General features: G+C 38.8%; 1 protein-coding gene across 2 annotated transcripts in view; it reads left to right on the top strand.

Moving 5' to 3' along the window:
* BBOX1 (gamma-butyrobetaine hydroxylase 1) overlaps positions 1–23,846 on the top strand; it is a 41,736-nt gene that overhangs the window by 14,641 nt on the left and 3,249 nt on the right. For both annotated transcript variants that reach the window (XM_081325571.1, XM_081325572.1), the window contains exons 6-9: positions 8,264–8,462; positions 19,498–19,603; positions 22,084–22,280; positions 23,038–23,204. In XM_081325571.1, coding sequence (XP_081181697.1) covers positions 8,264–8,462; positions 19,498–19,603; positions 22,084–22,280; positions 23,038–23,204 — 669 coding nt within the window. The remainder of the gene's footprint in view (positions 1–8,263; positions 8,463–19,497; positions 19,604–22,083; positions 22,281–23,037; positions 23,205–23,846) is intronic.

The following is a 23,846-nucleotide window of genomic DNA, read 5'->3' on the forward strand; positions in this document are numbered from 1 at the left end:
AATCCTGCAGAACTGTTTCTCCCTACAAATTAAGTTCGTCCTTGTTTAGGGACTGCCTCTTTTGGCAACTGTTTGCAGTTACGATGGTGATGACCAAGTAACTTTGTAACCAGTCTTGCATTTATGACCTTCACAGGTTTGTAAAACAAAGAAAAGCTGATGTAAATGATAAGCACAACCGAGGCTTCATTTAGCAACCATTTAGCTTAATGGCAGAGTTGCTGGTTCTACTTGTTTGTCGGTAAACAAGGGACTACCTGTACAGAAAAGCTATGTATAGCAGATAACAGCAAACATAGAATATAGCAAACAATAGAATAAAAAAATATCATTTTTCCAGATTAAAAATGTAGCTTCCAACCTAGAAAGATCGACATTGATTCCAAAATGACAGTGTTGTCAAATATCTGTAATTTGTGTACAACAAGAAAATTTAGACCAAGTATAAGAAATGGCAAAACAGATCTTTTATCTCTTTTTAATATCTACGGTCAATTGACTTTAGCTACTTATTCCTAAAAAATAGTGTGGTGTCTGGCATATTTATAAAGAGCTTTCAGTCCATGTCAATAAAGGACTCTAATAAGGATTAAAACCTACAAAGATATTGAAAACTTTTTTAGAAGCTGAGAGAGAAACGGGTACAGGAACTAGAAAAACATCTGTAAAAAGGGACAGATCATGCCCTACTGTTCCTTTTCGGCAGTACTGAAATGTTTGTAAATCATTTGTCATAGTAAACAGAAATGTTTGATCCCAGCTTGTTGTAGTTGAACCAATAATTGCTGGAAATTCTCCCTTTCCCCACAATACCCAATTAATTGCTGTTAAAATATCCATGCTATTGGTTTTTAAGCTTATTTTATTTGCATTTTTTTTAAAAAAGTAATTTCCCTATGTGTGTCTGTTACCACAGTTCAGATTAGCTTTTATACAGCCTGGAGGAGAAATGTAAAATCTCTACCTTTAAATGCCAGATGCCAGTGACTGAGCCAATATGACCTGTATGAAAATATGTACATTGCTACTATACATTGCATTGTATTCCCTCACAGAAGGGGAAAGCTAGCTGGTAATTTAATTAGGTGTTTTCATTAAAAACTTCCACATTTTTCTTTGATTTATGAGTTGGTATACCTGGAGCAAAAGGTTCCACCTCTCAAGATTTCTGCCTCTCTATTGCTTCTTTTCCCCACCATGTTTCCTCCAGATGTGCTACATTACTGCTCCAGAATCCTCAGCCAGAGTAAACAACAATTTTGCTAGCTGTAAATTTTGTAAGTTAAAATCCAAGAGGGCATGAAGCGGGGGAAGATGGCTGTATTTCATTACGTACACCTCATATGTCGTTCTTTTCCTACCTCTTCCTTCAGCCCATTATAATCAGGTTTTCATTTCTAATTGGTGGAGCCTTGGTGGAGCAGTGGGCTAATGCCTCCTTACGTAACACCAGCTGCCTGCAATTAGTGCAGGTTCGCGTCCCACCAGGCTCAAGGTTGACTCAGCCTTCCATCCTTCCGAGGTAGGTAAAATGAGGACCCAGATTGTTGGGGGCAATTAAGCTGACTTTGTAATAATGCCACTTGGGTGTGTGTGTGAAAGCCCTAATAAGCAGGCATATACATAGAATGAAGGCTACTGCTAAGCTTGTAAGCCGCCCTGAGTCTTCGGAGAAGGGCGGGATATAAATGGAATTAAAATAAAATAAAATAAATAAAATAATTTCATTTGGGCTTCTTTTTCTTGAAAGATTAGCCTATGGTTTACTGTGGCCAAACTAAACACCTTGTTGATGATTGTGCTAGTTTATTTATCTGTTTGTCTTCTTCACACATAAAATGGAGAAGGGGAGTTCCCATGCAAAGGAACTAAATCCTCCTATCATTTGAGGTATTCCCATTTCCCCCTTTCCCTCCCATCAGACACAGAGTGGAAGAGGTTGAAGAAGCAACAGAGGGAAAGAGAGTTACCATCTTAACTTAAAAATCAGTCCACGCACAATATCTCACTCTTCATAAACTGAGCAAACATGACAACCACAAATATGCTTTCCTCCACCATGTCTGTTTTGGCATCGGTTTCTCCCCCAAAGGATCCCCACAAAAGATGTTCTCTTGTCAAAATCTAACTGACAGCAGTAAAAGAAACTGGCAAAGAATACCTAGCTAAATCCCTTGGCTGTCCATTATTATAGAGTGCTTTCTAAAAGAGAAAAATTCCAAGGAAATCACGTCATCTTTTTAAAGATCTGCATGTACACATACTGCACGAGCACACAGATGTAGCATATGTTTCTCCTGGCTCCAGATCCTGACATGCTTTATGCAACTGCCTTTTTATTATAGATAGATGCATTTCTTGTCTTTCATGATCCAGCAGTAGTTACTTTTTCAATAGTAAAGTACTATCACAGCCATTGCTAAAAGTAAATATTGGGTATTTTATTGTTCCTGGGAAAGCACACAACCATTCCATCAGATAAATAAATCTGGTTTAATCCAACAGCCTGGGGAAGGTCGTGAAAACAGCAACAGACCCACATTTTTTAACCCTCCTTGCCCCAAAGTGATATTCCAGAAAGACTGTTTCTAAACCTAGAGGTTCCTAAAAGGATACTTATAACATTCATGCCTGAACCAAAAAATTTCCAAGATAGGAATGATTTGATATTACCTGTGTAACGAACAACAAAAGGAATTTTTCTTTTTTTAATTGCAATAATTAGTTCAGTTAGGCAATACTTTAGGTTGTTTGTAAATGCAAAGAGTTTTTCAGATTTTCTTTAAACGTTTGTAGTTATTTACATCTTGCAACTTTATATACACAGTTTAAAAGAGCAACTGCTGTCCTGAGAAATTTCCCAAATGTTACTTTTGAAATTTAGCCCTTTTCTGTATTTTTAACAATGAGAAAAGCTTTTCCTTTTGGCAGACAGAATTCCCCCAGCTGTGTCATTTCATGAGAGGTTGCAAAAGGCTACAACCACATTGTGAGAGTTCCTGATGAGGAACTTTACAACTTTTCTAGGTATTTGGGAAATAGAACGGTAGCCATTTTAAAGAGTCATTTATTTATTTCAAAAGCATTAAAGGGCCACCCATCTTCACAATATAACCTTGAGCAGCTAACAACAACCAAACTAATATAAATATACTAAACAATACAAGTATAATCCCTCCTCAAAAAATTAAATCTCATTACACTATCCAAGACACCATAACGACCTCACATTGGCTGTGTATATGCTGGTCTCAATTCACTTCCTGGGTGAAGAACCAGGTCTTCATGGCTTCCTGGAAGGCCAAAAGCGTAAGAGCCCTCTAAATTTCAGTAGGGAGGCTGTTCCACCACTGTCACTACAGACAAGTCACATGATATCTTTCATGTAGGCTAGATTCTTTGCACATTAGAATAGTTTACCACTGTTGAGGTGCTGTTCTTCTGAAATCAGCTAGTTCTACATAAAGAGTTAATGTTGAACTGTTTTGTTCAGTAATGCCAGTTCTTTTTATGTCTGTTCACCACTAACATTCAGTACGGGACTTGTTCCATAATAATCTTGCAATGTTACCCCGCTGCTTTCAGCCTGCCTTAATTTGCTTTATTATTTCTAATTGAGTGCTACTAAAGAATTGCTATTCCTATTGTATTTATTTTATTAATCTTCCATTCCATTTATAAAGCAGTCCAATTCTCTAATGACTATTTCCAAATGTCTGCAAAAACAACCATTCCAAATGGAAAAATACACAGGACCCGCCAAACACTCTAATCCAAGGCTTGGGGGGAACCCAAGTTTTCAAGGCTGTTTTAAACACGGAGTGCACACGAGATAAAACTCAGTGGGGGAGGGGGGTATTGAAGAAGGCAGGTTCTGTGACAAAAAAAAACCACATTTCTTAGGTCCCATTAGATGACTGTTTCTTGGAGGAGACAAGCGCATGTCTACTGTTTCTGATTATTTCATCTGAGCAGAAACTGCATAAAACAGCTATCCAGGCCCTGTGCTATGAAGAACTTGACAGGTAATAAGCAATTCTTGAATTGCACCCAGAATCTATTGAAAACCAGTGCAGTTCATGTGTTAAATGAGCATGACATGACATGCCCCTAATTACCTATGCCACTGCATTCTGTATTAGTTGCAGCTTCCATGTAGTTTTCAAGGGTACCCCCAACTAGAGCACATTGCCATCATACATATGTGAGATGACCAATGTGTGAGTGCTGATCTGAAAGGCCTCCCAGTCCAGATAAAGTCATAATTGGCATACAGGTTGGACTTAAATGAAGACCTTAATAACCAAACGCCCACCTTCTACAGTAACTACGAGTTCATGGAGACCCCCAAATTGTGCACTAGTTCTGAAGGGGGCAGGATTAAAGATGAATAATTCCCATCTCTATGGCATCCAAAACCCAATTATTGCTAGATTTTGTCAGGGATGTGCTTGAACTGTTCCTTCCAACAATCTCCACCGTTGCCTCGATAGTCTGGAATCTTAAGTATTCTCCATATATTGATTATATATGACCACAAATCAATGAATGTCCTCACCTGATGGTAAATTTTAAACAGAAGAGAGAATTATGCCCCATACTAGAGGCTTTGGACTTTACTTCTTTCCTCCTATCAAACCAAGTGAAGCCAACCATAGAGATAGTAAGTGAAACACTGAACATTGTGTCTCCATTCCTAAACCCTGTGGGTAGACCAGAAGGGTGCCATGTTCAATGTTATTGAAAACAACAAATTATTGTTGCACTCTTGTTCTGGATCCATCAAATTGAGTAGTTATTAACAAGAACAACTTGAGCTTCTCACTACTATATCCAAGTCTGAAATCTAACTGGGAGGGGTTGAGATATATCAGTTTCTACCAGGGTCCTCTTTAATCCAGCCTAATCACTTTTTCAACCTTCTCTAAAAGGCCAGGTTGAAAATGGGATGAAAATGATGCAGTACAAGTTGGTTTCAGCAAAGCCTCTTTTTTTTATTTAAAAAGTTTTACAATACATTTTAACTTTAATCCCCCCCTCCCCCACCCCCACCCAACCCTCCCTATCCCTTCCCCCCATTCCCTCCTCCCCCCCCCACTTCCCAGAGCTAAATACAGGGTATAAAATCAAAAAACAAACATAAGCACCCCTATGTTATCAGCAATAAACTATTAGTTCTATCTCCCTCTAGCTCATGTAAAATGAATACAAACAATATTAATATTACAAATAAAGTAAAAAAGAAAAAGAGAAAAACAAAAAAAGCTTTACTCAGAATAGATTTTCTTAATCCCAGTCCTTATTCATATTAATTTCAAAGAAAAAAAATAAACAAATTCTCAGTTACGCGCCAAAAGCGCCTATCTATTAACCTTAATAATCTCCAACCAAACTAAACCATAATCAAAAATAATTCTTGCATGTATCACACCAAATGTCTCGCAGTTCCAGGTCATCCTTGAGTTCAAATAAAAAGAGGAAAAAAAGGGTTAAGCAGTCTGTAAGACAACTTATTGTTAATTAGGAGCTTGCATACCCATTCTTAGTTCAACACACACTTTTAGTCCATAACCCTAATATACTTTTCTAACAAGCAAATAACATCCATCTTAAATTGTGTTACATATTAAAAAAAAACTTTCTTTCTCCTCTATGATAAATTTAATCCATTAAGATACTAATTTAAAAATTTAATCAGCAATCTTAACGCCCCAAAACTTTTGGAGCACGTCTGTCATGACCCCCAAAACTTCTTTGGACCGCGCCCCTCCCACATCTTCACTGTAAATACACTTTGGAGATTCCATAACTATCTGCTGGTCTTGCTCTTGCTCTCGTCTCGCTCTTCTTAAGGCGGCACGCGTCTTCCTCTGGCCTCCTGCAACATCCAATGAAACTGTATCTTGATCCCCTCCAACACCATTGTCCTCTATCTGTCTGTCTGCAACATCTTGAAGCTTTCCCTCGCCGTATCCCTTAACAGCTTCCAAAAATGATAGGGGGGTTGCTTTTAACACATTGCTATAAAAATCACGTGCCTGGGCCACAGTAACCAGACGATGTCTTTTACCTTCATGCGTCACCACCAGTCCAACTGGAATCTCCCATCTAAACTTAATATCACATTTCTTAAGTTCCTGTACTAAAAATGCAAAATCTTTCCTTCTCCTTAAAATCTTCGGAGGAATCTCTTTTAAAACCAAGACTTCTTGCTCAGCCACTACCAGTTTAGTATCATAGGCAGCTTGAATAACTTCATCTCTAATTACTCTCTTTGTAAAATAGACCACCACATCTCTGGGTAACTTCCTTTGTCTTGCAATCCATGAATTTACACAAAAAAGTTTGTCCATATTTCCCTCAATTTCAGATGCTGGCTGGCCCAATACCCCTTCCAGAGCCTCAGAAATCAGCTGCTTTAAATCTTCTTTACAGTTCTCCTTTAAACCCCTGATTCTAATAGCATACTGCATCTGTTGATACTGAGCAAGGCTCAATTCTCCGTCCATTTTATCCCTTATATTTTCATTTTCTGATACTTTTGCTTCTAATATAGAGTTCTTTTGACTGAGATCCTTCACTTTTTCATCCAGCTGTTGCACACATTCAGCTACAGATTCAATCATAGACAACATGTCCACCCTCATTGCTCTAAACTTCTCTTCCATCTTCTTCTCCAGTTTCTCCTCCAACTTTTTCAGCTTTTCATCCATCATGTCAGACATCAATTGTGAATGCTTTCCAAGAGCATCTTGTAAATCCTTAAGCGTCAATGCCGGAGGAGGTGCAGGAGGAAGCAAAGCTTGCAATGAGGTCTGTTGCACCAGGGAAGACCCCGCACTCCGAAGAGCTTTAGAAGTTTTAGCCGCCATCTTCCCCCACTTTCACTTATTGCGCACTTTCACTTTGAAGCTATAAAATCCATTGAGCTAGAGAGTAAAGATAAGAGTCCACATCACCTTGACCTCCTGTACCGCTCTGCCTGCATCTTGATAATCAAAGGTATTTCCTTTTGGCAGGGGTGGTTGCTAACGCCTGGCTCTGCTCCATAAATCCCGGAGCAGGGGCGCTGCGCAGCTCGGAGCAACCCAGGCTTCGGGGGGGCTCAATCCTTCAGCCGCCCAAACTCTCAGCTCAGGCGGCCCCAGAGAGCTCAACCCCTACCTGGGGCCTCACCCCCTCCTCTTCTCCCGAGGAGGGGGCTTCAAATCCATCTAAACAGCTGATCGGCGCTGTTTACGATGGAAAAACACAGCTGCGGAGCGGGCAGCCCGAATACGGCTGTCTTCGGCGTCGCGTCGCCACCGGAAGTCTCGGTTTCAGCAAAGCCTCTTGAGTGGACGTATCACCCCAAAGGTAAAGTCCCCCAAAACAACAAGCCTTGGGATTTCCATACCAACTTGGGGATGAAATTTATCAATTCAGGCAGAGATGTTACTACACAGCAGGGAAGCTGGTATAACAGCAACAATTCCAAGTGCTCCTGACAGCTGAGCTTCAGCCAGAGAATCTTGCATTCAAAACAGCATCTCTAAATGTCCATGAGACCTCCTTAATGACCACTGGCATTCATTCCACCCTCTCCCTGGAGGCACAGCTAGTGTTAGACTCAAGAGCCAGGTGGACATAACTGCGAGCAGGGCAATCTCCCTCTAAGCTTACCCAGGTCTCATCTGACAAACTTTAAAAAAAGATAAAAATAATAATTAAAATAATAAATACATAAATTAAGAAGAAAACAAACAACTCAAAAGGGCAGATTTGATGGACCACAATGTCTTTTCCTGCTGTCAGCTTTCTGTGTTTCTATAGCTCAGTTATGCACATCAGATTGGTGGCTATTCATCCACAGTGAAGGTCTTACTACATATCAGCCTGGTTCTCTGACTAATTCCTTCCACTATCTGCTAGAATTTTTTTTAATATTGACCTATAATCTGCCTTTCTATAACTGGAATCCGTTATTTTGCGTCCCATTCTACGGCATGATGGAAAATATGTCTTAAATCTTTCTAACAACATTTTAGGATTTAGAAGTTCTCCATTCACTCTCCTCTGGTCAAGTGTACATATTATCAAATTACTTCAGTCACCCTTCATATGACTGATTCTTCCCCCTTGATCTTCTCGGAATTTATAGTATGATACCTAAAACTGAACACGAAACCCAAGTTGAAGTCTGATCAACATAGAATAAAATGGAATTCTCTGTAATAATAATACAAATAATTCATAATAATTGATTTATATATTTCTTATGCAGAGCGCCAGTATTGGGGTTCTGATCTTGAGCTCCCTATTATGGACTTTGAAGAGGTATTGCACAGTGACGAAAGTGCATACAAGTGGTTGGTTACCCTTAAAAAGGTGGGAATTGTGCTACTAACTGGAGCTGCTGTTAAACAGGGAGAAATTCTGAAGCTCGGGCAGCGCATTGGATTCCTTCGCCTCACATTTTATGGGTAAGTTGTTATATTTTTATTTTTAAATGTTTATTTCCATTTGTTAATTGGATTTTGGTGTATTAAGCCTACAAGCAAGCTTACAGTGTATTTTTATCTTGTTTTAGCAGGAAATTATACCTCTTTTTCTTGGCCATTGAAATTTAGCAATATAATTTTGGGAGATTCAGGAATGATACAAAAAGGGTTTTGTCAGCCACATAGAATTTGCAGGCTGCTGCACATGATGTTAAGTAATTCATGGGATTTACATTTCAGATGAACCAGTTTTTGGCATAGATAAATGTAAAAATTTTAGCCCGTAGTGCCATAATTAACAGTAAAAAGTTTTAGAACCAGCTTCCCATAAATCCCAAAATCTTTGATTATTTGCCCGGCTAGACCCAGTTAATGAGAGTCATAATTGAAGGGATTTGGAGGTCATTAAGTACCATAGATTAACACACTTTTCATTTTCCCATTTTGTATCCCGGATATAATTAAAAAGAAATGTACTATAATTATGGTAAGCTCTCCCTACTCCCAATATGTGCGTATTGGCACACTAGCCCAGGAGTAGGCAACCTTGGCTCTTTTATGACTCGTGGACTTCAACTCCCAGAATTCCTGAGCCAGGCTGGCTCAGGAATTCTGGGAGTTGAAGTCCACGAGTCATAAAAGAGCCAAGGTTGCCTACCACTGCACTAGCCAGTGGTGATAAGAGACACTATGGATTATAAATAAAATTTGTATTTCCACTGAAGGCATTAAATCCATCATTTAAGCTCTCCACCTGCAATAATGATATTAGACTTCAGAAATCTAACTTCATGTAAAACTGATTATATGCCTCTGTTCAGGGTCATCGATTTCCCAGCCATGGTATCTTATTGCTACCTTGCCCGTCCTATGTTTCAGTTTATTTCTCTTGTTAGTCTTAAAACAGCCTTTAGGCATCTGTTCAGAGTTTGTTGCTATGGTTAATATGGGTTAGGGGAAGCTTCATTTTAAATGTTGCTAATATCCTTCAGAAACGTGACTGTTCAATTCAAATGTGCAGTAGAAACATATTTTCCAGTTCGTTGAGAAATAGGTTTATGCAGGAACACTTTTTATTACGAGCATATTTAATTCTCTCAGCAGAAAGATTCTTGTAGAAATGAGGAGAATGTTTTGTGTGAATTGTACTGTCATTTAAAATTTTATTTGTTTCCTTAAATTTATTAGCCACTCATCTTACCACGTGGTAACTCTGGGTGGCTTAGAATATTAAAATGATTGTCTTTTTTTCCAAATTCTACAACTGGGAAGTTAGGCAAGCTTGAAACTTTGATTTTTGTTGGTAGGATTATCATATCTGACTGCCATAATCCAGATTATCATTATTAGATTTTTATTCTATCTTTTCTTCTACATAACTTAAAGTGACAAACAGACGTAATACTCCTGCCCCTTAATATTCCTACAACAATCCTGTGTGGTAGATTGGGCTAAGAGAGAGTGGCCGAACCAAAGTTACCCAGCTGATTGTCATGCCTAAGGGAGGCCCAGAATTCACTGTCTACTAGTTTATAAGCCAGCACCTTAGCCACTATTAGATTACTAGGAGATGCAGCAAAGAGAAAACTGTTTAGTGAAACCAAGTGGTTATCTGGCTCTTTTTTAATCCAAATAATAGTAGCTTTTTCTATTGATTTAAAAAACATTAGCTGTGTCTGTTTGCCATTTTAGTATTGCCTCCAAAATCTGCATGTCTATAGAAGACTTTCCCATTGCAAGGAAAGGACAGCATGAAAATTATTTAGGGAATCTTTATACAGGCTAGGAGATCCTCAGTATTTCCAATGCCTCATTTAAGTACATTTAATGATCTGCTTAAAAGCCACAAAATCCAGTATATTCAAAGGCTTTCAGCCAATAAGAATTATTAATATTTTCCCCTCTTTTGTTTTAGATAATATCAGTTATTCTTGTTAGAAACCAAAATTTCTTTACTTCTTTTCCCTCTGTCTGAAACTATTAAAAACAAACAGGAAAAAGGGATTACATATACACATTCCAAACCTTGGCTAAAAGATTTACATTCCTTTCAGATTAGAACACAAAAACAATTATACACACACCCCCAACCATGATTTTACGCAAGGTGATATGCAGACTCCATTTGGATATGCAGCATTGGCTTTGCCCCTTTTACCCAGGTTGATAGAGGTTGATAATCCATGGTGGGAAATGACTAGTACAGACAGTTCCCTACTTATGAACTTTCAAATTACAAACTTTTGTAATTCCAGTCTAGAAGGTCCTTGAAGGTAGAAGGAGGCATCAAAGGCTTAGTTTATGGCACCCCACAAGTCTACTGTCAAGAAGGCTGGCTGTGGCCCATTCCCAAAGTGCAGGGCTGGCAGAATGCCTTGACCAACCAGAGTCTAAAAGAGGGTTCAAGCCCCCTGGGATGGGAAAAAGTCACCAGGATGGGGAGAAGTTTGCTCCACTCGAATGTTGACCTAGGAAAAAACGCAATTGCATAGAAAAGAGGGGGGGAGTCAAGCCACCATGCAGACAAAAAGGCTTATGGTGGGAAAACATGGCTGCACAAGAAAATGGTCAAAGGGACCTGGGCCCAGGGGCCTCTTGTCACTGAGAACCTCGATCAAACTCACCCCTCCCCCTTATTCCCATGGAGAATGGCACAGCGAAGGGTGGCCGGCAAGCTGTTCATAGCGTCAAGACCAACCAGTATATACTTTAGTCCTCTGGCCATGGGTGACACAGGATGGCAGCACCTGATTGTCTTGCCAATGGCATTTCCCCAGTGACAGTCCCCATGAAATAACTGGCCAGCCCCTAGAGCTGGTGGCCAAAGCTTCAGTGGATCAATGCAGTAAAGGATTTCTGGACCCAGAGCTGATCTCCCTCCACTGGTTGGGAAGATGCACCCTCAGCCATACCCTACAAGCAGCGGTTGGGAGGAAGTCGAGTCATTTGCTGGTGCTTAGAGGGCGTGAGGGTTAAGGTTAGTCTGCAGTTGATCAGGTGGAGAAGAAATGTGACTTAAGTTATGTAAGGTAAGAACTGTGCATTTTTAAAAAATATGCTTGGTTGAACTTATGAACAAAATGAACTTACGAACAGCATCTTAGAACATAACCTATTCATAAGAGGATTGTTTGTATCTTGGGGGCTGGAAGAATATGTACATCCAAATTTACTCTAATGCTGAGAATTAATAACGTAGAGTTTTATCTCTCATTTGTCATGTAGTTATTAATGGAAAGGAAAAGTAGTTGTGAATAATTGAAGGAAAATGACTATATCTTCATCCCTTAGGCAGAAATGGTTTGTTATAAACTGTAAAATTGTGGAGCAATTGATGATCTCTGAGCACCAAGAATTCCACAATTAAAACCTGAGCTACAGATATTCACTTCTATTGGAACAATAAAAATTGGAAATCAAAGCCATTTCTGGAGTCTGTGCAGAAAAATATTCTCAAAAGTAGAAGATGTCATTATGTTCCAGCAGAAAATCATTGGCACTGGATGTGCCATCTCATGTTGCATTTCCAAATTACAGGCCACTTTGAAATAGACTCTCTTTTTCTGATGATTTCAGAATAATTCCAAGACTACTAACTTAAAAAAAATTAAGTTAGACAAATAAAACTAAGGAAGGAAGGAAGGAAGGAAGGAAGGAAGGAAGGAAGGAAGGAAGGAAAGAAGGAGATAGTTTTTACTGTATCTTCCTATGATATATCACCCTTGCATGTGGAGAAAAATATTTATTTTATAATTCTATTCTGTCTTTCTGTCTGTCTCTCTTTCTCATTCATACACACCACCCACTCACCCACAAAGATAGAAAGAGGGGGGGGGGGAAACCCGATTACAAATAGTTTAATTACTTGGGGTTGAGTTAATTGACTATGACCAACCAAGTTTAGCTAGACTGAAGTTCCCACAAAAAGCAAGTTAATATTTGTTAAATAGAAGAGTTTGTTCCAAGTTAAAAATAGCAAAGCAGTGGTTTGGAAAAATCATTTCTGCCAGTTGACTGTAATGGATAGTGAATATGTGATAAATTAACCAGGCAATGTTTGGCAGAGGATTAGCCAAGGGGCTGGGGAAGACAAGAGGAACAAAATGCACTGAATGAAGTCTGTGTGCAACAGCATAAAATAAAATGATGTGAAAAGGGCTAAAATTTAAAGGTTCAGGAAGGGGGATGGTGAACTTTTTTTAAACACACAAAAAATTATATCACGCTGCTCATCTCATCCTTTGGTGGAGTGGAAGTTTCAGTTGTATAGTAATTACACACGTTCATTTCCTTTAGAAGAGGAAGCTACTGAGAATTTTTAGTATTTCTGTACCATGGCAATGTCTTAAGCCTCTGAGGATTGCATAAACACCATGCTGTGATTTAGTGTCTCTCGTACCATCTTCAGTGTGATGAGGTTCAGCATTTGGACCACGGATGACTTTCCCGGCCAAATCCTGTCCAACCTTGAGTCATTCTTCTGTTACGGATAAAACTTAGTTGAAGATTGCATGCTTGTATAGTTTTTAACTGCGGCATACTGGCTGGAACCTTTTTAGATGTAAAAGATATATCTCTGGTTTTAGTATGCTGTAATACGTGGCTACTTGCATAAGGTACACATCCTCTTCACAACCTGCTTTCCTTGTTCCTTCTGGGAACAAGGGCTTCGTGGTATCTGAAGCAGAACATCCAGATTCAGTCACAGTTTTGTTCCATATAGCATCAACTTTGTGAACTCTCAAGTTTCCTCTTTCCCCTATGTATTCAAAATGGACAGTGATTAATATGGATATGGAGATAGATAGATAGATAGATGATAGGTAGGTAGATAGATAGATAGATAGATAGATAGATAGATAGATAGATAGATAGATAGATAGATAGATAGATATGGATGTGTGTGTGTGTGTGTGTGTGTGTGTGTGTATAGCATGTGTATAGGTATGTTATGTATGTGTATGGGTAGATATATACTTTCTTTTGAGAGCAAATAACAGAATTTCATTTTTAATGTGTGCCAGTGTGATCGCAGTAAAAAATGACAAGGTTATCTTATCTTATTAGGTGTTTGATCTGTCTAATGCCCAGTCCAAAAAGTTTTATCTGCTCAGTTTGAACATCAAGGCCAATAGCTTCACCAGATTTCATATTTTAATTTTATTTTATAACTGTGTCATTATAAAAACATCTTTAAAATGCTCCTCCTCTTGATGTTCCTTTGGCGCTCTCTCTCTCTCTCTCTCTCTCTCTCTCTCTCTCTCTCTCTCTTAAAATTTATTTGGAAGTTTGCCATTTAGGAGTACTTTGGTTGCTACTTGATTGGCTGCTGCATTTTAGTGCTCTTCCATTTTGCCTGCTCATTGTCTGGTTTTCTAATTGGGTTCCAAACTTTCCTGCTGTTAAAGCTCTTTTTTTGTCTTCCGTCAATTCCTGCTATTTCCTTGTTCTTCAACTAGCATTGCTTCATCCCTTAGTTCAGATTTCTTGGGGTTCTTTTTCTTTTTCACTCTGTGTCTCCATTCTAGCAATTTTTGTTATTTTTTGCACTGACACAAAAGGAAAACAGATAATTTGTAGTTGCGTGGGGAACAAATAGATTCATTCAGAATATTTTATGATGCTCCAGTTATTTCCTAGCTATTAGAAAGCGTTTGGGAAACCTAGGATAGTTGCAGAGGTTTTTTTCAGCCCACTCTGAGATATGAGCGATAATAAAGAACAAGCTGTTCCAAGCAGTTCATTTCTATGTTGGATCAAAGCAAAGTATTCAGGTGAAAATGGAGTAGAAAGTGAAACACTAAATGGGCAGTTCTGGTTAATATTAAACCATGATGTGGCTTTCTAAAACTTTTCTGTCTTAAGAAAATTACAGCTTTCTTGCAGTCTGAAGAAGGAGGTAAACGAAGCAAAAGAAGTTCCCTTCTCTCCTCTTATTTACTTACTGAAAAGTCACTGTCATGTTTATACAGTAGCTTTATATTGTGTTGTTTCTGCTCCTGGGTCCTTCAGAGAATTTGGAGCACACTCACATGGTATTTAATTTTAACTGTCTCAGATCACTGAGATTTGAGCTATCAGTGTAACCTCCAACTGACCCATTGGAGAAGGCAAATAGTGCTAGCTCCCTAACACCAATTCTGTTGTAACGTACAGTAAATCTCTCTATGCAACATGGCCAGTGTCCTTGGTTCATGATTTCTGTTTACATGTCTCTGTTGGCAGGCAGACAGACAGATGTTGCTATTGAAAAGAAGCGTCATGGTTTCAACATGCAATTGTCTTGCTAGCACTGAAGGTGAAATTGTATCATTCTACTTTTGGTGTGATTTTGTATCTATGTGCATGAGTCAAGTTGTGGGCAGTTATGTTCTCATTCTTTCACTTCATTGAACTTGCAGTGGAATCATTCCACAAAGGATGTTTGTGGAAGACACACTGATTTATGTGACTGCAGTAGTACTCATTACACAGCAATACTTTCAGGTTACAGCATTTCAGACTTGACAAGTTTCATACTCTCTTTATCTGAAATTTCAGAAATGCTGCTTTGTGAAGAAGAAGATAGCTAGTGTACGCCCTGTGTACGGTCACTCATGCGCTCGTGACCTCTCGCCTTGACTACTGTAATGCTCTCTACATGGGGCTTCCCTTGAAGACCACTCGGAGGCTCCAACTGGTACAGAATGCGGCCGCGAGAGTTGTCTTGGGAGTTTCCTGGTACTCCCATGTTACACCTTTGCTCCGCGAGCTGCATTGGTTACCAGTTGTCTTCCGGGTGAGGTTCAAGGTCTTGGTTATGATCTTTAAGTCCTTACATGGCATGGGTCCGGGTTACCTCAGGGACCACCTGCTGCCGGCGTCAACTCCCCTCCGCCCTGTGCGTTCCCACAGAGAGGGCCTCCTCAGGGTGCCTCCGGTCAGGGAATGCCGACTGGTGGCCCCCAGGGGGAGGGCCTTCTCTGTGGGCGCTCCGGCATTATGGAATCAACTGCCGGTGGAGCTCCGGATGTCATCAGACCTCCGAACCTTCCGTCGCGGCCTGAAGACCCACTTATTTGAATTAGCTGGTCTGGCCTGATGGGGGAATATGGGTTTTAAATTGTTGTTCTTAGTATTGTATTATTGTTTTTTAACTGGGCATTGGTTTAATCTTTTTTAACTTTTGTATTGTTATTTATATATGCCCTGTGAACCGCCCTGAGTCCCTAGGGAGAAGGGTGGTATACAAATTAAATAAAACTAATAAACTAAACTAATAGTTTTAAGGAACAAAAGACACAAGCATTTATCAATATGTGCAAAAACTTTTCTGTATCTAACTGAGCGCAATAGTTTGTTGTATTCAAAACCAATTTCTTCCATTTGTGAGGATGTTTCTTAATAGACATACCAGAATCCCTTTTACATCCAAACATTAATTAGTAAGCAAGAAAGATTCTAGCTGTTAATGTATTTCTTTAAATATGATGGATTATGAATTTAATGGATTTTTTAAATTATCTTTTTGGAAGGAATTTATTTGTCTTTGAAAATGTTTTAAACAATTATGCCATGTTAAGTTTATAGCTGTCATCTGAGTAACATTCCTATCTAAAAGAGGGGCAAATACCAAAGAAATTTAAGGAGCATTTGAATAAGATAGATGTAAAATATAGAAGAGGCTATAAATGAAAGGGACAAAAATTAATCAGTGCAAACACGTTTGCTTTATAATTGCTATGAATGACATTGATCATTGTAGCCTACTAAATAATAATAATAATAATAATAATAATAATAATAATAATAATAATAATAATAATAAGAGTTGGAAGGGACCTTGGAGGTCTTCTAGTCCAACTCCCTGCTCTGGCAGGAAACCCTATACCATTTCCGACAAATGGTTTGTCCAGACAAATGTTGATCAATAAATTTTCTGGGCTTACATGTTGTACAAACTACCGTATTTTCCGGCGTATAAGACGACTGGGCGTATAAGACGACCCCCTACTTTTCCTGTTAAATTATAGGGTTTGGGCTATACTCACCCTATAAGACTACCCCACTGCATACAAAGTCTGCTTGGATTGGGTGGGTCAGCTCTCTCTCCCTCCCTGCCTGCCCAGCCCTCCCTGTCTCCAAGACGCAATTTTTTTAAAAAAAATCCCATTTATATCCTGCCCTTCTCCGAAGACTCAGGGCAGCTTACAATCTAAAGCACAAATCAATGTGCTTAGCAATGTACAAAGTACACTTCCGGCATCCAGAGCCTGCCTGCGTTTCTTTAACCTCCACATGCTTCCGACTCTCGACAACGTCAGCGTTGTAAACCTTGCTGCTGTTAGTATCCTGGGTGACTCTTCTCCAAACCCCCTCTACCCCAACCCGGGTGAAAACGCTAACGTGCTCCCAGTGTGTGCCTATCCCTCTCCAACCAACTGCCCCCCCATCTGTATCTGGCTCCAGCAGGCTCGTCCACACGTCCCAGGGCTGCCGTTCAGCAGTCCCTGGCTCCGGTCCATCTGACACCGACGGAAAACAGCCAGCTCTTGCCTCCAGCGCGCAGGCTATAGCATGCAGTCCCGGCACAGGTCCGTCGGCAGGCAAGGGAACAGCTAGCATGTTTTGTAGTGCCCAGGCTCCCTGTACGGCAAGGCAGACTGGGCTGTCCTCCTGAGTGCCTGCGGGGTCCTCAGCAAAGCCCTGCGATGCAGGCGCGTGCAAACGCCATGAAGCAGCTGGTTGTCGGGTTTGCAGAGCCAGGAACCGACGATCAGCTGATAGTCGGGCTTGCTGATTACGGGCGACCTCCTCCCTTGTTTGTCGGAGCGCCGGGTCATGGAGCGAGCCGTGTGTAGTGGGGAGGGGGGTGAGTAGGTGAAGCAGGGCTTGTTTTTGGAATGAGACCCCCTGTGTAGTGTCGGGCCCGCTACACGAGGTTGCCTGTGTGTGTGTATGTGTGGAGGGGTGTTGTCTCTGGTTTTTCCTGTAACATCGGACAATAAAACCGCCCCTAACCCTAACACCCGGCGTATAAGACGACCCCCGACTTTTGAGAAGGTTTTCATGGGTTAAAAAGTCGTCTTATACGCCGGAAAATACGGTAAGATTTGTGGCTTAACAGGGCATGTAAAACTGGTGAATTGTACTAATTCAGTAAAGAATCATTACAGAATTATGGAATAATGTACAGTATGAACTTTATATATCTGTAAGCAGATAACAATTAAGGTACTGGCAGGGCAGAGAGATTGCTTAAACTAGTTACCTCTTTCTGAGTTGTTTTTCTCTGCAGTGCAGTACTTCCCTAAACAGTGCTAACTCCAAGTTAGCAAGCTCAGCTCATCATAATATTTGGTGGTTAATGTGCAAATTGGTTGGAACATGATTTTCTATTATCATTTATTACCATTGTATTTACAATAAATAGAAATTTAAGGAGCTTTTGAATACGATTGATGTAAAATATAGAAGAGGCTATAAATGAAAGGGACAAAAATTAATTAATATAATTACTATGAATGTCATTGAAAATTGTAGCCTACCAAATCAAAAATTATCCATAATAATAATAATAATAATAAAATAATAATAATAATAATAATAATAATAATAATAATAATAATAAAAAAAAATGTAAACTAGGAGTGGATGTATGTCAAATTCTTATTGTCAGCGTTTCTCAGAGTATACAGCCTTTCTCGTTCCTTTGCTAACCTGGAGCTAGATTGTTCTCTTCATATTTTACCTTCCTCACTTATATAAAGGATTCATATGAAGACAATGGAATGTTGTGGGATTCCTAGCACATTCAACAACATGATGTGACTGACACAATCAGGGACCTTTCTTATAATTAGAGTAACACACATACCGACTTATTTTTTTGGTCTTCTTTGACTTTGCAATTATGTAGCATGCATCAGCTGTAATATCTCTTGTTCTAAACCTTTTCTAAACATTTGAACATACCCATGTCCACGCAGAGCTGTAGTCTGTATTGCACCATCCTAAACATTATTTTACTAGCATGTGACATTAAGGGTATTGCACAGTAGTTTGCATTAAGGATATTGCATAGTAGTTACATCACCTTACTATATTCCAGTTTGTTGGCTGCAGTATCATTCTCCAAATTTACTGGCATATTTTCGTAGAAACCTTTATTCTTTTTTTGTGCTTGTCATGTTTTTGTGGCCTGTAGCCTTCTGATTTGGTAATGACTGGGTTGTTAATCTGCTTCATCTTTTAGAATTTCTTGTAAATAGGAAGTATGTTCTAAAGTATATTGGATATTGACATATGTACTGTACAGTATTTCAATATATTCCGTTCGTCTTTCTTGGATCTTCTTAGAATTGGCTATTATCTGTCCATTGGCATCCTTTAGCATACCAATTCAAGGTTGGAATCTCCTTCTGAGTTCAGAAAAGAAAGACAAATAGACTGTTATAGTCATTAGCTGGTGCAAAGCATTGCCAGTTAATTGTTTACATGGATGAATACAAATAAAAGCTGGGCATATTATTTTTCAGGAAAGGGAATTTCAGACTTGAACATTCCTTTCCAGATGTGTTATTAGTTGCTTTTCTCCTAAAGGAAAGAGCAGTTTTGCAGGGTGAAGAAGAAGAAGAAATTCAAAGCCCACATTCCTCTCTTCCCTGTCACCTGTGAGCACGATCATTATCCTCCCCAGGGCTTTTTTTCTCATAGAACGCTCAGAATAGAGTTCCGGCACCTTTTTTGGATGGAACCTTGTAGGGTAGGCAAGGCAGGTTGTCTGACATGTGTGAGTTCCGGTACCTTTTTCTTTTACAAAAAAAGCACTGATCCTCCCCATCTCAAACAATTATTACCTGCATTTTTAAAGTTTAATAAATGCTATTAACAAAATGATAAAAACAGTGAGACATTAATAATTTAATGTTGATATTAATTTTAGGATTATTCGGGTTTTGGATCTGTATAATGTGTATCTAGATTTTTACAGGCGAATTATTATACTTTTGTTTTTCATTTCTTGTTCATTATCAAGGCCTACTTGGCAAGTGCAAGACAAAATGGATGCCAACAACGTGGCATACACAACTGAGAAGCTAAGTTTTCATACCGATTACCCTGTTCTACAATTTCCACCAGGGGTAAGAGAAACATAAAAAGCAAGACAGCAAGAAAATAAATAGCATCGTAATAGAAATATTTAATTATCTTAAGCCATATATTATATTGTACGAGAGCCAGTTTGGCATAATGGTTAAAGGCACCAGAGTAGAAACTGGGAGCCCCTGAGTTTTATTCAGAGAGGACCAACATAAAAAGAAGTGTTTTTTAAAGAAAATTTAAAACACTAACATTGGCATCTGTGGCAGAACTTCCCCTAGGACTCAGCTTACAACTGTGTCATGAACAGTAGATCCTCTCCTGAAGCTCCTGAATGTTTATATAAATAATGGTATTATTTGAGTTAATCTGATTCCAGATTGTTTAGAGCTTTGTGAATTAACACTATCATCTTGAAGCTGGCTCACTAACACACTCAGACATGCTTAATCATCTTCCTAGTGTTTTCTGAACTAATTGCAGCTCTGAACTATTCCCAAGTTCACAAAGCACATCATAATAATCCAATTTTTAGATGCTCATTGCAGGAAACCTAATAGTCAAGGTTTCCAAGTCCAAAAACAGGCAAATGATTTATGAAAGGCAGATAATAATAGGAACTAGCTATGCCTGTAGTGAAGAGGGGAGATTCAGGCTAAATTAACATAGAATCAAGATCATGTGAAGTGTTAATACCACGGTAAGGCCACATTTGGGATACTGCATCTAGTTTTGGTCATCACAATGTAAAAAAGATGTTGAGACTCTAGAAAGAGTACATAGAAGAGCAACAAAGATGATTAGGGGACTAGTGGCTAAAACATATAAAGAACGGTTGCTAGAATTGGGTATGTCCAGTTTAATGAAAAGAGGGACGGGGTGACATGATAGCAGTGTTCCAATATCTTGGGGGTTGCCACAAAGAAGAGGGAGTCAAGCTATCCTCCAAAGCACCTGAAGGTAAGGCAAGAAGCAATGGATGGAAACTAACCAAAGAGAGAAAGCAACCTAGAACTAAGGAGAAATTTCCTGACTGTTAGAACAATTAATCAGTGGAACAACCTGCCTCCAGAAGCTGTGAGTGCTCCAACACTGGAGATTTTTAAGAAGAGATTGGAGAACCATTTGTCTGAAATGGTATAGGGTTTACTGCCTGAGGAGGGGATTGGACTAGAAGACCTCCAAGGTCCCTTCCAACTCTGTTATTCTGTACATTCAATAAATTCTGAAAATTTCGGTACAAATAGCTTCAGATAAATTTTAAATAGCACTGATGATACAATAGCACTTAGTACCAGATTTTACTTCCAGATAAATCTTTGTTTCTGCCAGTTCATAAAGTGTATTATTTGTTACTCCTGAGATAAGAAACCTTGTACTCATTCAGACATTTTACATAAAACAGCTGCAATATTTTGCAGTTCACCATAGTCATAGTCATAAGTCATAAGGTAATATTGTGTTACCTGTTGTGTTATTTATGTCACATATCCTGAATTTTAACTGACAAAGTTATTCATATGTCATATAAGAGTGAAAAAAGATAGAGCTCTGCAACATTGCATTGAGAAGATTCTAAAGTAATGCAAAGTTAACATCGTTTAAGTCCCCTAATAGAAAACAGTGAGATCTGAAGAGGATTCCACTACCACATGTAGCAGTCAGAGCCCTAATTTAATGTAATCATTCTATTTAAATTTATAAACAGCTCCAAATGAGGCAAATTGGCCTTTGTGAATACCAATTCTGGTGAGGTTTACACTGATTCCAAGTTATTTTCTACATAATCACTTTAAATCAACCATGTACTAAATTATATTCAGCTCACAATGCATCTGTTGGTGTAATAAATGTACAGTGCAGAGAAATGCTTAGGATTTCTCAGATGGATTCATGGGAGAAAATCCAGTGGAGAATATGTATATGTATTTCTGTTCATTATTTTAATAACCTACTGAACTTCTAATGCTGCCCATATTTCTGCCATTCTTGCTGTATTTGCAAAGATGGGGAGATTAATGTGGTCTGTGTGTTGCTGTAGGAAATTTTTACTCAAGGCCTTCAAACAATCTGTGGTATCGTACTTTTGATGAATTAAGCAGATTGTGTGCTATTAAATAGATGTCATTTTTTTCAGATTTGGGAGTTATGTTGAAAATTCATTTAGAGGTTGTAAAAGTACATATGGTATGGCAATCAAGGGGACATTTTCAAATGGGAAAGAAAAGGAAGTTCATATTCTAATTTATGCCAAGAATCACACCAAGATATTACTTTGAAATGCTTGTAAGAATTTTTTAAAACATAGTTTAACAAAAAGTTTTGCAAACATTCTTTATAGTCTCTGTATGTTTCTAGTTTGTGATTTTTAAAGAAACCATGTCATGTTATATGACATGTCTAAAGACATTGATGATATAAAACATAAATGTAGAGCATAATGTTGAATTTATGATATAAAATATAAATGTAGAGCATAATGTTGAATTTATAATAATAACCTGATATTAATTTTTTTCAGATTCAGTTTCTGCATTGTATAAAACAAACTTCTACTGGAGGGGAGAGTGAAGTTGTGGATGGATTTCATGTAGCCAATAGGTTTAAGGAGCAAAATCCTTATGCCTTTAAAATCTTGACCTCTACATTTGTAGATTTCACAGACATTGGAGTTGATTACTGTGATTTTGCTGTGCAATCCAAACAAAGAATTATAGAGTAGGTGACATTGAATGATATGGTAACTTTTTTTCTGATGCTGTCTAGATGCTTATTCCTGAATTGCAAGCAAAAGTATCTTTTTGCATTATTTATTTAGCATATTTATATGGTCATCTATCTCACTGGTGAAACTCTGGGCAGTCAATTTTATTGAACAAAATAAAAAGTGTTAAGGCTATTCCTGCCACCTTGTGGATAGGAATACAAATCAGCTTTTTAAAAATGTATGTGCTGTTCATAAGAGAGAGGAGGAGGAGGAGGAGGGAAGGGGAGGATGTGGGGAGATGTGTATGTGTTTGTATATAGATATAGATGGAAGCTTTATAATGGGCAAATGGTTTAATTTCTCCTACATTAATTTTATAAGGATTTTTTTTACAGTTGAGACACTTTTAGTATTAAAAGAGGTGACAGCAATCCAATGCCACACCAAACATATAGTTGTATAAACCATAATGAAGCCTCAAAATTTAAAAGCAAAACACTTGTCTCTGCCAGGATGAACTAAATCTGTCCATTTTTGCTTTCATTTTTAACTTTAATCTCAAATTTATAAGGAAATTTAATTGCTTTAGTAAACTGAACCAGTCAGATTCTCAATTATTTACCATATAGCAGTTAATTCATTGTAAGTTTCATAGTTTATTCATTGTAAGGTTTATAATACTAACCCATTTATAAGAACAGTGAATGAAGAATGGTGTTACATAAAACTGTTGAGGATAATCTGAATTGTTCTCTCATTTCTCAACAGTATAGATGAAAAGGGCCAAGTGGTTCGTATCAATTTTAACAATGCAACCAGAGATACAATATTTGACACACCTGCTGAAAAAGTAAAGCCATTTTATGCTGCTCTCAAGGACTATGTTGATCTCCTAAATAGCACGGATTATAAATATTCATACAAAATGAAGCCAGGTAGGCCTGAATGAAATGGTAATCGGTTTTTTTCCAATTGATTTAAAAGTCTCTTTCAGTAGAAATAGGAGGAAATAATACAAAAACTCCTTCAGAAAATTCCCCAACTATTAAGGGTATTTTTTTTCAGATACAAGGGTGGTTCCAGGCAAAAGATATTGTTCTTTTTTATAAATTTCTATCCCATTTCACTCATTTTTTTATTAGCAAGAATAATAAATTTCCTTATTTGCTTTATTTATAGCAGGAGTGTCAAACTCAATTTCATTGAGGGCCGCATCAGCATTGCGGTTGCCCTCAAGGGGCCGGGTGGGTATGGCCAGGGTGGGCGTGGCCTACTGGGTGCGCGTGGCTAGAGTGCGTATGGCCTACTGGGTGGGCATGGCCAGCTCTACATCGTTCGCATCAAGGGTGCCTATGGGGGCCTGGGCAGGAGTGGGACAGATCTGAGGGTCTCTGGCAGAAGGAGGGTCTCTGGGCCAGGGCCAAGGCAGTGGGGGCCGTTCCCTCACTGTTTCCAGGATGGCTTCGCGGGCCACATGAAACCACTTCGCGGGCCGGATCCGGCTCCCGGGCCTTTTGTTTGACATGTCTGATCTATGCAGATTTTCAATCATTCCGGTCATGGATGTCCCAAAGAAC

Source organism: Vipera berus, assembly GCF_964194415.1.
Source record: "Vipera berus genome assembly, chromosome: 1".
Taxonomy (NCBI): domain Eukaryota; kingdom Metazoa; phylum Chordata; class Lepidosauria; order Squamata; family Viperidae; genus Vipera; species Vipera berus.